The sequence below is a fragment of the Dichotomopilus funicola genome (assembly GCF_033296635.1).
Source record: "Dichotomopilus funicola strain CBS 141.50 unplaced genomic scaffold C8A04scaffold_16, whole genome shotgun sequence".
NCBI classification, from domain to species: Eukaryota; Fungi; Ascomycota; class Sordariomycetes; order Sordariales; family Chaetomiaceae; genus Dichotomopilus; species Dichotomopilus funicola.
Genome location: NW_026944037.1, coordinates 49291 through 63285, shown reverse-complemented (window position 1 = coordinate 63285; position 13995 = coordinate 49291). Strand labels below are relative to the sequence as shown.

Here is a 13995-nt window from a genome sequence, read left to right as displayed (position 1 = left end):
TCGAGGATTCGTTGGTCGAGAGAGGGGATCTTCGAACCCGGCTGACCTGTCGGGAGTCCGAGGCCTTAAACAATGCAGCTGTCATCACATGGATCAGAGTCTCTGTGACCCTACTACTATTACCCAATGCCAGAGCAGCGGAGAGTCGAGTTGGGCCGAATGTGTACGACGTCGGCTGTCGCGGTGACTCGTCGACGGGGAATTAAAAAGACAACCCGGACCATGGTGAGGGAGTACAAGAACCAAGACATCTTATCTTCTAAAACCTTCACTTGATGGGTGCAACTGCACACACACAACACACACACAGGGTTTCACATCCGGCCCCGAGACTGGTTGTGTTTGCGAGCCAGCTGTGTTAACATCTTCGGCACGAGCCGGACAGGTCTGCTGGGAAGACAAGCCTGCTGAAACGTTCTCTGACATTCGCAAGATTGCCATCCATCCATCCATCCATCCATCCCTTCATCGCCATGGTGACTCATATCACATGGGTCTCATAACGCAAGCCTCCGACGCACCGAGCACAGATAGTAGGCAAAGCAAGTCTCATTAATCGCAGTATCTCCTCACTCATGATTATCCCACATCGCCTCCATCCACAAGTATCCGACAAAAGAAAAGCTGAAAAGAAAAAAAAAGGCAGGGAGCCTAGGAGTATAAATGGAAGGAGTGGAGGTGCAATAGCAATCTGTGCAGTGCGGTAAACATCCGGCGACAGAAAACGAAACCAAAACGCGTGTAAAACGGAAAATAGGTAGGCGAATGTTAAGCAGTGTAGGGCAAAGGGGGTGTAAGTAGGGGGTATCATTCAAGTACAGACAGACTCTTCTCAACATTGGGTCGCAATCTGCTTTGGGTGTGTGCAAGGGCTGAAAAGAAACAGAAGTAGAGGTAAGTAATTGAAGAAGAACGAAGTTGAAGTAAAGTCGAACAGGAAAATGAAAAGTGAAAAGAAAATCAACCGCAAAATTAGAGGATGAGAAGGAAAAAGTAACACGAGGAAATGAACCAAGGAAATTGAAACGCAAAATAACCCTCCATCCATCCATAGCCATCGCCATCATATCTGTTCTGTCCCCATCTTCCTTCCACAGTTATTCCTCCCACAGTTCAGTTTCTTCCCATCCATCGACTCAAGGAAAAGGTAACAAAGGAAAAGTGATATATGTGAGTGGAGTTTAGTCCTTCAGACTCTCTTCCCATTCGCCCAGAGGACCACCCCCTCAATCCTCAAAAAACCCCGTATCATCAAACTCCTCAGCAGCCTGTGCATCATCATCATACGCGCTCGAGCGCATCATAGGTGGCGTGACCGGGTCAGCCAGCCGCCTCTGCGGGGGTGTCTCCGGCTGCTGCTCTGCTGCTGCTGCCATCGCGGCGGCCGTCATTGTCGCCATTGTCGCGGGGGCTTTACCCCTGGCTTTATCGGAAAGCGAAGGGGAGGCTGACAAGGGAGGGGGACGAGGCCGGTTGGCGAGGTCTTGGGCTGTGAAGCGACGGCCGGTGTTGGAGAAGGCTGAGGGTTGTTGTTGCTGCTGCTGCAGCTGTTGTGGTTGTTGCTGGTATTGTCTGGCCTGGACGGCGGCGACGGTTGGAGTCTGGCGCATGTGTGAGGATGGGGGAGTCATGGGGTTGTTGGTGTTGTTGTTGCCGAGGAGGCTACTAGGGGTACGGCTAACCTTGGAAGGGGTAGAGTTTCGTGGGGCAGGGGACGACAGAACGCTGCTGAGGTCTCGGTTCTTGCGCCAGTTACCCCAGGCCGCAGCAAAGGGTCCGACGGCCTGGGCGACGCGGGGCGTGGCGGCCTGGATGGTGGCCGCGATGTTGGGCAGGCTGATAGCCGACCCGCCGTTCATCGCTCGCTCACGCTCTTGCTCCTCCATCTGGAGATTGGCTTTGAGGCGGATCGCAGCGTCCTTGACGGCGTTCTTGTCGTAGTCATCCCGACCGAGGGCACCGATAATGTCCTGGAGGTCTGAATGGCGAACGGCAAGCAGCTCGCGCAGCCAGATGATTTCGTCATCGCGCTTGGAGATCTTGGTCTCCGCATCAGGATCCAGCTTAGACAGTTTGGACTCGAGGTCCTCGATCCGGTGCTCGCGCTCTTGCAGCTGCTCCTGCAGGACCATGATGGACTCCCGCAGAGCTTGCGGCGAGATCTTCTCGGGCAGGTCGAGCGAGCGAGAGGCGCCACCAGAAGCCGCAGGCCTGGGCTGGGTCGACGTCGCGGCCGGCTCGGGGCCGGGGACGACGGACTTCGCAGCCAAGGCGGCAGCTCGGGCAGCCTCCTTCGCAATCTCGAGCTTGTCTTCCAGATGCGCGACCTTGTCTTGCAGGTACTCGGACTTGGACGTCGAGATGCTGAGGCGCTCCAGCAGGTTCTGCTCGGCCCTCTGGGCATCCTCAGTCGTGTTGTTGAGCTGGCGTTCGTAGCGCGCCTGCAGGTCCTCGACCTCGTTTTGGTGCTTGCGGACCAGCTCTTCGTGCCCAGCCTGCTTCGAGTTCTGCGCCTCTTCAAGAAGCATTTCGTGACGAGCCTTGGCAGTGTCCGCATCCAACTTAACTTGGTCAAGCTGAGCCCTGAGCTTCGACATCTCGTCCTCGAGCTCCTCCCGCGCAACGTTGACCTGGTGGTTAGCCTCCTCCACCTCAGCCTGCATCGCGTCGCGGGTGCGCTGGACCTCCCGAGCGCCTGACTCCCGGGCCTCCTGGAACTCAGCCTGGTAGCGAAGCGAGTTCTGGTGCAAGGTGTGGTTCTCGGTGCGCAGTTCAGCGAGCAGACCCTCGAGTCTCTTACACTCCGAGACAGCCCGCATACCCTGGCGTTCTCCCATCTCCAGCCGCTCCAGCTCCGTCTCGATACGCTCGCGGGTCCTGGCCTCGGCCTGCAACCTCGCCTCGAGAACCTCTTGCCGCGCAAGCAACGCCTGCTCCTTCTTCACGCGGCGAGAGCTCTCCTCGGTGATCTGCTTCGCCGCCTGGCCCATCTCTTCCTGGATCGAGATGAACTTGGAGCGCAGCGTGTCGCGCATGCGTTCGTTCTCCTGCAGCTGGGTGCCCAGGGTATCGATGAGCTTGTGCATGGCCTTGTTCTCATCCAGGGCCTGCGCAAGATCCCGGTCGCGCCGCTGGATGATGGTGACAATGCGATCCGTCTCGGACCGCCAATGCGCGGTCTCCTTGCGCGCTTCACGGGCCTCGGCCTCGAGAGCGTTGACGCGATTTTGCGCTTCACTCTGCAGCTGGCTCGCACTGGCCTGACTGGCTTCCAGAACGTTGAGGCGCATGACGTGTTCGGTGTGGACAGTCTCGGCGGCGTGGATCTTCTGGTCCTTGTCATCAACAAGCTCCCTAAGCCGCGTCTCCTCTTCAGATGATATCCGAAGGAGGCGCTGGACCTCAGACAACCGGTCTTCAGCAGCTCTACGTCCTTCGACCTGGTCTTCAGCATGATCCTCAGCAGCCTGGATCCGATCCTGCATGTCGTTGACGACCTGGATCAGGGCATTCTTGTTCACCACTTCAGCGTCAAACTTGGCCACAGTAGCGTGAAGTTCGCGATCCGCTTCCGCAGCCCGGTCTTCGGCCGCCCGCCTGGTAGCGGATTCAGTCTCCACCTTCGTTTGCTCAGCGCGAAGTTGTTGTTCGAGCTCAGCAACACGAGCCTGGAGCGCGCCCAGCTGCTTGTCCTTGTCTGTGGTCGACGGCGGAAGCGGCACCCGGTGTTCCACGACCTCCTCGACGATACTCTTAATATCACTGGCAGCGAACGCTGGCTCGGCCGGACGAGCAAAGTGCTCCTTCATCTCCTCAAGCGCCTTCAGAACCAAGGGGCTGCTGTCAGCGGGTGTGGCATCCAGAGAACGCGCTTCGGTCGGCTGGTTACGGCGCTGCGTAGCAAACGCGTCAAGCACGGCGGCCCGGATCTGATCCAGCCTACGATCCCGGCGAGGGCTCATAGAGCGCGGCGGGGCAGTGACCTCATCGTCCTCATCGTCCGCGTCGCTTTCCCGGACTTCAGCCGATACGCTACCACCTTGGTCCCGGCGGTTGGACGCAGTCCTCTTCAACAAAGAAAGATTGATGCTGTCCAGGGTGCGCTCAAGAGGGCCGAGACGGGCAGCAAGCAACCCGCCGACCAGTTCGTTGACACGACCATCGAAGAAAGCCACGCGCGATTCGAGCTTGGTCTGCTCTGACTCGCTGAACATGCCTTCCCAGTCACTAGCGGGGAGGCTCTCCCCGACGTTGAGGTGGCGAACAGCGCCTTCAACAGACTGCCCGCTGCGGGAGGGGTCGACGAAAGGATCCTCCAGATCCGTAGCCGGCTGGTGGTCGTAGTCGGCTTGGCTCGGGCTGGGCGCGTCACTACGGGCGTAGCTGGGAGGGAGCAGGCGAGTAGGCGAGCTATCTCCAACGACCAGCGGGGACGGCCGAGTGGGACTGGACTCGCCCCATTGAACCTCATGCTCCTCATCGTAGGTCCTGTTGACGCCCATGTCCGGATCCTCGTTCATAAGGCGCATAACCTCGTCGATATCAGCCATGGACGGCCCGGCGTCTGCATCGACAGCCACGTTGCCGGTCGGCGGCTCGGCATGCGAGACAAGGTGTTCAGGCTCCTCGTGATCGGGCTCGACGTGCGAGACGACAGGCTCCTCGTGATCAGACAAAGGCGAGACCGCGCGCTCAACAGGCGCAGGCTCGGTCTCCTCCATAGGCGACGGGGGAGCAGCGAAGCGCGAGGCCGCGAGGCCAGACCGCTTCACAGGCGGAGACAAAGGGGGCTGCTGGGCATATCGCGAAGCAGAAAGGCCCTTTGCATGAGCGGGCGACGGAGAAGCGACCGGTGACGGCGTGGTGGCCGCGAGCTCGGCGACAGGAGGAGCCGATGGGGTACGTTCGCTCTCCACTGGGGTTCCAACAGATTCCACCGACTCTTCGTCTTCTTCGGCGGCGGACTCGAGACCCTTCTCGATTGGCGCTGGAGCCTCTAGCTCAGCGACAAAACCAGCCTCGGGAGTGACTGACCGCTCAACCGGTTTATCGGCAAGATCATCCGCAACAGGAGGCGTAGCGTCGGCTTCCTGGAGGTGGGTGTTGACCCACGTCGCGGCACCAGGGACGAACGCGTTCGCAGTAGCAGACAAGGATTTCTTATGCCCAGGCTTGAACCGCTCATCGGACTCAAACGGCTTCGCTTCATTGAACGCCTGGGCCTCCGAGTTATTGTTGAACTCAAACGGCGCCCAGGTAAGCGTGGCGTGATCCACAGACGGCTCTGAGGGGCTGACAGTGGCCTTGGTATCCGTGGTCTCCGAAACCATGGTCGATGACATGGTCATATCACCCGTACCCAGATTGGAGTCGTCAAACGACTTTTCCTCCGCAGGTATACCGTCGTCTTGAACGGACGATTCGGTGTGGGAGGGGAGAACAAGCGTCTCTTCCTCGTGGGGGTCGGCAAAGAGTGGAACGCCGTCGCCATCCCCGACGTTCGCCCGGGCCCTCTTGATGCGGGATTCGTCCACTAGCGGGCGGCCTTCAGCATCGTACTGCGCGCCGTTCAGCGCGGGTGACGGCTCATTCACGGGCGGGACGACCACCGCTGCCGGCTTCGTCGACTTCTTTCCGAACTTGCCGTGGTCCGCGCTGCTGAGGTCAATAGTGCCGAAAATGCTGTTTCGGTTGCTGCCAGTGTCCGCACCCGACATGACGGGGCTCGCGACAGAGGTAGGCATCGACTGAGGCGTGAAAGAGGGAGCATCTGGGCGGAACTTGGGACCGGAAGCTGAGAAGCTGAACTCGCTCTGGCCGGGTGAGAAGACCGGCGCGTTCGCGTTGATTTTGGAAGTGCTTGTCACGGTCGAAGGGACCAACTGGGCCGGGCCGACAGGGTTCACGCCCGCGTTGAAGGCTGATGGTTGGAACGTGTTGCTCGAAAAGCTAAACGCGCCAGGGTTGAAAGTGCTTGTAGGGTTGAACTTGAACTCTGGGGCCTCCACATTGAGTTTCGAGAAGGACGACACGCTGCCCTGGCTCGGACGGGCCTTGTGCCCTCCCTTAGCAGAGCCACCCGAATCACTACCAAGCCACGGGTTGCTGCCGTTCGAGAACGCGCGTTGGTGGGCGGCAAGCTTGGGAAACTCCAAAGCCTGTACCGGCGTGCCAAGGTTGCTCGGGTTCGTCTCGATTTCGTCCTCCTCGGCTGGTTGGGCAATCTGCTGCAGCGTCGGCTTGAAGCCATTCTTGTTGGAGGCATCGTCCTCGGTAAAGTACTTTTGAGACAACGAATGCCCACGACTGTGCGGCCGGGGATGGTGCAAGACCAGACCATCCGCATCACCAGCAAACCGGTGAGATTGGGAGTTAAACTCGGGCAACCGTTCACCAGCAGTAGCACCTCCAGCACCGGCCTCCGGCTGGCCATTGTCGTTGTGTGGGCTGTAGTCCTGGTCATTGTCCAGTTGCGACCGCATTTGCTCCTCCAGATGGTACTCGGCCTCGTCGATCTCCCTTTGCAGACTGTCACTGGGGTTGTGGCTAACAAAGCCCTGCTCCGGCTTGGTCGGTGGTACCTCCACAGCGGCAGTTTCTTCGTCAACCTCGCGCAGTTCCTGCAGACGGGGCGAGGCCCTGACTGGTGGCTGGAATTGGTGAGGCAGCGAAGGGTACTGGAGCGATTGGTGGCGTTGATGTGCCACATGGCCAGGGATCCCGTCAGGAGAGAAAGGTGAGGTCGGGGACATGATGGCGCCCAGGTTAGCGAGTGAGGGAGAGCCACCACGATGCCCATGCTGCAACATCATTTGCGGAGACCAGGCGAGAGGCGAGGAGACCGAGATCGATGCGCGGGGGTTGTATTTACCGAACGGCCCCGGCGAAGCGCCGGCCGGAATACCAGGGCTCTGGGAGGCGGACGTTACGAACTGGCCAGGGAAGGGGAACCCAACAACCGCCTGATTGCTTCCCGCCGACGAGGTCGGAATCGGTGGCGAGAACGGAAGCGGCGGGTATTGCGCTGCGCTCGATGGCTGTCTACTGTTTGCTGACGCAGGAGAAATCGACGGCAGTGGGGGCTCCTCATCTCCGAACGAGACACCAAGCGCCCGGAGTTTCGCCTCGTTGAGCTCCTCAACGTATCGCTTCCATGCTACAAAACACCGTTAGTGTCTAGAAAAAGAGCTGCATATTCCGGCTCAACGACACATACCGTTCAAATCTGGAAGAAGCACTTTCCAATCGCCCTGCCTCCGTTCCTTCACTAGATCCTCAGGGTCTGGCCAAGCACCCCTACTTTGTGATTGTTCATTTGTGTCCAGCTCGATTATGGGCTCATAGAGGTCAAAACCACTGATGTCGTAACCTAGCTGCTGCCAACTCCGAAGCATGCCAGAAACATTGGCCTCTGACAGGGGCATGGGGCTTTCACCCGGCTGGCCACGGTTATCATCTCGAGGGAGAAGTACGAGGATGTTCTTGCCCTTCCAAGGCACCTTCTTCTTGAATCTTGGTGTTGACGAGGTCGACGACCTCTTGATTCGAACTGGTGTCGAGGTGTTAGGCCCAGCATGGGGGCCTTTTGCGATACCGTTTGGTGCTCCATTACGGTCAATGGTCGTCGGTGTGCCAGGATTCTCAATTTGCTTTGTGGTGGGGACAAATTCCTTGACGCTGTCTGGCGTCGGGAGGTCGTCTGAAGAAGCCATCTTGGCGGGAGGTGAAGTGATGGTCGACTCGCTCAAGTGCGACTGTCTGAGCGTCTCGATGCTAGTCTGCTTGCTTAGTGCACCCCGCGAAGTCTGCCGGCTTCGACCTTCGTTCTTCTTCCGGCTTGCCTTGGGTGTTCGCACGCTGTCGTCGCCCAGCCAAGCAGCTTCCTCGCCGCCGGAGAAGGAGTCGCTCAGTGAAGAGTTCTCGCTGTCCCCGTCGCTGAACCAGTGACGCTTTTCCTGCTCGTCGGTGCCGCCGGCGGTATGCTGGCGGATCCAACCTTCCGTAATACCGTGGGCAACACGCCGTGCCCGGTTCGCGAGGACGGCTGCCGCAGCGCTGATATCCGGCAGGCGTGACTCCGGTTCAGCGTCTTGTAGGGGTGGCGCCGGCCGTAGAAAGGGTGTCGGAAGCTCCAGGCGATGGATGGGCGAGTCTTCAGACGCTTCGCTGCTCTGGCTCTGGCTGCTCGAACTCTGGTTCCGGAGATGTGGCGGATAGGGCGAGCCCCACTGGTTCGCGCCAAATTGTGTGGCGGCGTCGTCGTCCGACTCTGGGCGGCTATCTGGCGGTGTCCTCAACAGCCCCAGGACGCGATCGGGTAATCTTGGCGCAGGGAGAGGCGGGAGTTCGGGGGACGCCTCGCCGTCGGCGGTTGATGCGCTGGAGAGCGCAGGTGATGAGGCAGCCGGTGATGAGTATGGGTCCCAGGCCCCTTTGTGTCTTTCTTGTGCTGGTGCACGAGGGGGTGTTTGCGGCGGCGGCGTTGTGGGTGACGTTTTTACGGATCTTGAAAAAAAAGTGCACGTCAGCTTAGCCGTGGTTGGGCGCCGCTGAACCTGTGGGCGGCGTAGCACAACCACCTATGGGAGCCTGGCTCACCAAGAACGAGATCAGAGCAGACGAGTCTGCACTGAATCTCTTTGACTCCCAAAACTCCACACAATACAGCGGAAATGTCTCGTCACCCCGGAATCCACAGCCCGGTTATTGGGTCCACAGCCGAGGGCGGCGGTGTTGTCGAGCGAACCGGTACGCGACGCGTTTTCTAGAGCGGCAAAGTCGGTGTGCTGGTCGAATCGAAATAAGGGAGGGGGCATAAATTAAAATGGACCTATGTTACGGTTTTTGGTACAATTAAAGGAGCGACAAGAAGACATAAAACCGACGGTTAGCGACTTTGAGGCACATTGAAGCGCGTCCGCTGTTGTTGCCGGGGGTGGTAGGGAAACTGGGGAGAACTCGAAGCCGACGCCACGCACAAAGGGAAACGCGACGGGAGGATGGCCGAATTAAACGGTACGGGGGAGGCGGAGGAGTCGTGGACTCGTGGGTCGGCGAGCAGTAATTTTTCTGGCCGGACGAGCTCCGTTTAATCAAGCACTTCCCTGTCTGGTCCACATGCTTTATTCGGTCATCTCCTCTGATTTGGCGGATGGCAGGTACCTGCTAGACTGATCGGGAATTGGACGAACCATTGAGATTCGCCCCCAGATCAAGGTCACTCGCAACAATTGCATCACCGGGAAGCTCAATCGAACCGAGGAGCGGCGGCTATCGCCTGGTCTTGGGGGGGGAACCAAATGCATCTCTTCAGTTACCGTTAGTATTGTGTGCTTTGGGCCGTTCCCAAGCACGACGTTGGACAACGGGAAGGAGCCACGACAGCCGTGCATGGCTTCGAACCCCTGTGGGGGCTCCCCTGAAGGCGGAAACGGAAGCAGGCGAGGCAGGGGCCACGAATGGCTTGCTGCACGAACAGCTCACATCGCACGGGCACATGAGGCACGTCAAGGAATATGCTGGCAGTGTCATCCTCAAGAAAGTTAAAAGAGAAGATAAAAAAAAAACCCCTCCACGCATTCATCTCAATCGCCAAGCGGACATTTTGCGCCTGTTCCCGACAACAACCAACAATGTTTCGTCTCTTCCCGCGTCATATGTTCTATGTCAGACACTCATCGAGTCGATGACGAAGGGCAAACTTCACAACATCTGACCCGACTGTTCAAATGACCAAATCGCGACGCGCCTAGGCGAGCAACGACAGCCCAACCAAGGCGGACGAACACCAACACGAAACAACAACACTGTCAGCCCGCCAACTCACTGTCCATCGCCTCAGAGCGGGTGGATCTCACCGGCCGTCACGATGCCTGACTGGTGCCCGAGTGAAAAAAGGTCTTGCTGGCAAGCAGACTTGATTGGCGATTCCAAGGTTCCTCCAGCGCCATCCAGTGCGCATTAGAATCCACCACAAACAACACTGTTGGCCAGACAAGCCAGACAGAAGCCGCATTCCCGACGGTTTCAACTGTCGTCCGTTTCCGGGCCTAAAGGACGGAACCTTGCATCAAATGTCGCAAAAGTAGTCGAAGGACGCATCCGAGCTCACCACCATGGGGGCCGAGAAGGCTTTCGCGCTCGCCGAAGATGCTGTACTCTTGCACTGCTCTGCTTTCCCCCAAACAGTTCCAGGCCGTTCGTCAGTCCCGTCCATTCCTTGATGGTTCTTGCTGGTCTGCTGCTGCTAGACAGGTCTGCCACAACTCACCGGTTTGCCGGTCACAATCGCCGACCTTGAAATCCCCAGTCCCGTTATTGGCCATATCGGCACAATTGTTCTTCTGGTTATCGCACGCCCGATTCGCAGCAGTGTCAAAGTCTCTCTAACCGTGCTCAGCACACCACTCGTTAGCAAACGCTTTCTTTCGGCCCTCTAGGGAGAACAAAAGGGCAAAAAAAGACACCAGCTGCTAGAATCTGGTGTCATGGAGTTAGGCTAGCTGGGGGGGACTTACAAAGGTATCACCATCAACTTCGAATGGTCGCTCCGGGTCCCCTGAGCTCAAGATAGCCGGCGCGGCGGCACCACCAAGGGCGCCCGAGAAGGCCTGTAAGTTTGTCGTCTGTTGTCGAGGTAGGATCATGCTCATGCCGAATTCGCTGCGGCCGACTCTCCCGTTCTTGTCTATCGAGGCGATGACAAGAGCAGGACACACCGCAAGGAGGGACAAGGATTGGATTTGCATCGTCGCGGAGGGGCCCTGCCCAGTAATTAAGGGATGCGTGAGGCTCTATTGCCCGTGCTGTATTTGTATCTTATCGTATCATCCGTCGAGGACGAATAGGTAAGAAACTGCCACGGGTAGATATATTGTGAAAAGTAGTGTATCAAGAAAGCTGTCACCTCCAACTGTGAAAATCAATTCTCGCCCACATACCACATATCCTTAAACAACTTGCATTCGTTCGCCGGGACTCTTAGATCCCGACGCCAATGGCCACCAAAAGTCTAAACGACGCCAGCACGGCCAGTCACCACTCAGCCGCGCTCAAGCCGTGGATGAAACCGTCTTGAGACGGCCGTGCTCAACCGTTGCCAAAAAGGGGTGGTTCGTCTGTGTTCCGCGTTCTCCAACACACGTGACCACAGAGACACGGCGATGGTCCAATCTATTTGGGCCGTCTAAGATTCTGAGAATCTGAGGATCTAAACGGAGGGAGATGGTACCTAAATATTTACACGGGTTGACAAGTCCAGAGCTCAAGACACAGGGCTCATGGATTTCGTAATATGTGCATAGTACATCGCATAACGCGCATCACATAACATAACTAACGCAGGTCCCATCGGCGGCGCTCCGGCTCGCGGCGGACGGAAGTTCGCGAAGGGAACCGAGCTGTTTCTTGAACGTATGGCGTATGTATGGGGTTGTATATTAAAAGGTCTTACACACAACGCGCGCAAGGTATTTTGTGCAGCTATCATAGGGGATCTACCAAATCAGATTCGGCCGTGAATGAAACAAGCCATCGAAACATGCCTTAAGAAAATGGAAGAAGAGAAAAAAAAACGGTGTGAGGGAATGTCGGTGAAAGGCTTGATCGTCTGGTTCGCGTGCCCGTGCCGGGTTCCCGTCGAGGGAAAAGTGTCTCTCCATCCATCCATCCATCCATCCATCCGCCTAACAAACAACGTAAAAGGGAATAAAAAGGTTGCAGCTTTCACCCATCTTCTTTTCGTCTTTGCCGCTTTCTTTCGTGATCTCGGGGAGCCTTATCAAATCATGATCGGATACCCCTCCCCTAAACCAACCAGCCTGGCTTTCTTCCTCCCTCTTCTTCCTCCTCCTCCCACGTGACGTTGAGATTCCATCGGCCCGGCACGGTTGTGGTGGTGACGCGATGCTGAACAAGGTCCCATTATGCTCTCTTCCAGATGCCGAAATGACGCCTGGACGGATGCAGGAACCCTCCTCCCCTCCTCTGTTTATCTGAGAGAAAAAGAAACAGAAATAACTCCGGTGCGGCGCTCCCAGTGAGATGAATGAAATCAAAATCGAAGTTGTTGACAAATGAGGCAAACCGGGTGAACCGGTAACTGAAAGAAGAGCAACCGGTCTTTATTTTTTCTTCCCTCCTTTCCATTCCGCCAGCTAACAAAGAGCAGGACAGACCAAGCCAGCCCGTTTAGAAATTGGCCGCTGAGTTAACCTGCGTCGGCGCGTGATAACTCTCAAGGGTGCTCTGGAACGGGGTGCGGCCAGCCGTGGAACCGCTAGTGTCGGGCTTGCTCTCGATGTGACTACCATAGTCCATCAGGCCATCGTTCTCCTCCTGGTGCTTCTTGCGACCCCAAATGCGCCAGGCCACCAGCGCCAGACCGGCCAGGATGATGGCACCACCCACGCCGACCACGACACCGATAACCGTGTTGCGGGTTTGCGTGGGCATGCCGGATTCCTGCCCGCTTTCGCCATCCGCGAGGCCCGGGGTTTCTGTCGTCTTGGTCTCGCTCGTGTAGGTTACCGGGGAGCCATCACCACGGGTGCTCGTGACGATGTGGGTGATGACGTAGGTTGTGGGCTCTCGGTGGGAGGATGAGCTCGATGTGGTCTTGGGTGGCTGACTCGATGATGAACGGGTGGTCTCTTGCTCGGAGCTGGTGGATGTCGGCTTGGATGAAGTCTGGCTTTGTGTCGACGTCTGAGAGCTCGATGTGGTGGTCGGAGGAGGATCTTCTTTTGATGATGACGAGGAAGTCGTCGAGGTCGACTCAGGGTCCGAGGTCGTAGTTTGCTCCGGCGGGGGTGTCGATGTCTCCTCCGGCGGCGGATCGGACGATGTGGCGGTAGCGTCGCCAGTATTCGCAGCCCCGCCAGCGTTGTCTGCGTTATCTGCGTTGTCTGCGCCGCCCACGTTGCCAGGAAGCTGTCTCCGTTGCAATCCCTTCGCGCCGCTACCGGCAACGCCGGCGCCCGCAAAGGTGGCCTCCGCGACGGACATCGCGGAGAGGCTCACGACGAGCAGCCTAAGCGCCTTGTTGAAGTGCATGTTTGGTGGGCTTTGATGCGAAACAGGGTGTGGTGAAAGTGTTCTCGTGAAAGAAACCAAAGCCGGCAGTTTCTCCCTTCAGCAGTTTGTTCAAAGGCGTCCGCTGGTTTCGAGGATCGCCCAGCCCGAGCTGAGTTTCGGACGGATGGCGACTACACTAGTTCGAAAACACGCAGCCCAGAACACGGCGAAATGAAAGATTTGTCCGTGTGACCAGAGTGGGTCGAAACAACTCACGCTGAAATTGCGGGAGGTTGATCAAACCAACGGCGAACGAGGTGTTCGGAAAAGAAGTGTGAGATATCAAACACAAATCTCGAAAATGACTAGGGAGCGAAGGCAGGGAAGTACAGGAGGGAAACGAGTGGCCGTTGTGAAATGGTTTTCTTGAAGTCGTGTTTGAGGGAAAGAATGGGTTTGGGCGAAAAGCCGTTCATGTTTGCAGCTTGCGTGGAACGGCCTGAGAAATGCGGACAGGAGGGGGTTGACAAGGATCGTTAGGGGGTGGGGACCGCGGGAGCAAGGGGAACCACTTCGGGGCTCGTATCCCGGGGGTCCTGGCCGGGATGGGGCCGCCAGGGCAGAATGGAGCCGTCGCGTGGTCGTGAAGAGCCACAGAGCGCCAACTTCACCACCAATGGAACATCCGCCTTTCGGTCCCCTCCTGTGCTTCTATGCGAGCTTCCAGCATTGTCTCAAATTGTTCAGTATTTTTTGGGTTTTGTTTCATCCAAAGTTGAAATTTTTCCAGCGTTGCCGGTTGTCCCCGTTGCCCGATGCCAACAGTTTTGTCGATCTCACATACCCGGCGGCCGGCCGACCGCGCTGTGGAATTGTTTGCGGCAAGCAAAAGAAAAGAATGAAAAAAACGTGACGCAGGAGGCGGTGCTTGCTCGGCGAGTCGAACCGGTTCATCCGACGCCACCCACCAATGCTTTGCGC

General features: G+C 57.5%; 2 protein-coding genes across 2 annotated transcripts; both read right to left on the bottom strand.

Annotated features, from left to right (window-relative positions):
- Positions 1-1226: 1226 nt before the first annotated feature.
- Positions 1227-10748, bottom strand: C8A04DRAFT_26815 (uncharacterized protein; the record flags this gene model as incomplete). The annotated part of the gene is made up of 4 exons (XM_062780058.1): positions 1227-7156; positions 7217-8449; positions 10271-10385; positions 10518-10748. 4 exons carry the CDS (start codon positions 10746-10748, stop codon positions 1227-1229), a joined length of 7509 nt encoding a protein of 2502 aa, XP_062638681.1.
- A 1441-nt stretch (positions 10749-12189) lies between these two features.
- C8A04DRAFT_26814 (uncharacterized protein) lies at positions 12190-13053 on the bottom strand (the record flags this gene model as incomplete). Its single annotated transcript, XM_062780057.1, has 1 exon — positions 12190-13053. The coding sequence occupies one exon, from the start codon at positions 13051-13053 to the stop codon at positions 12190-12192; it is 864 nt and encodes a 287-aa protein (XP_062638680.1).
- Between the last annotated feature and the right edge of the window lie 942 nt (positions 13054-13995).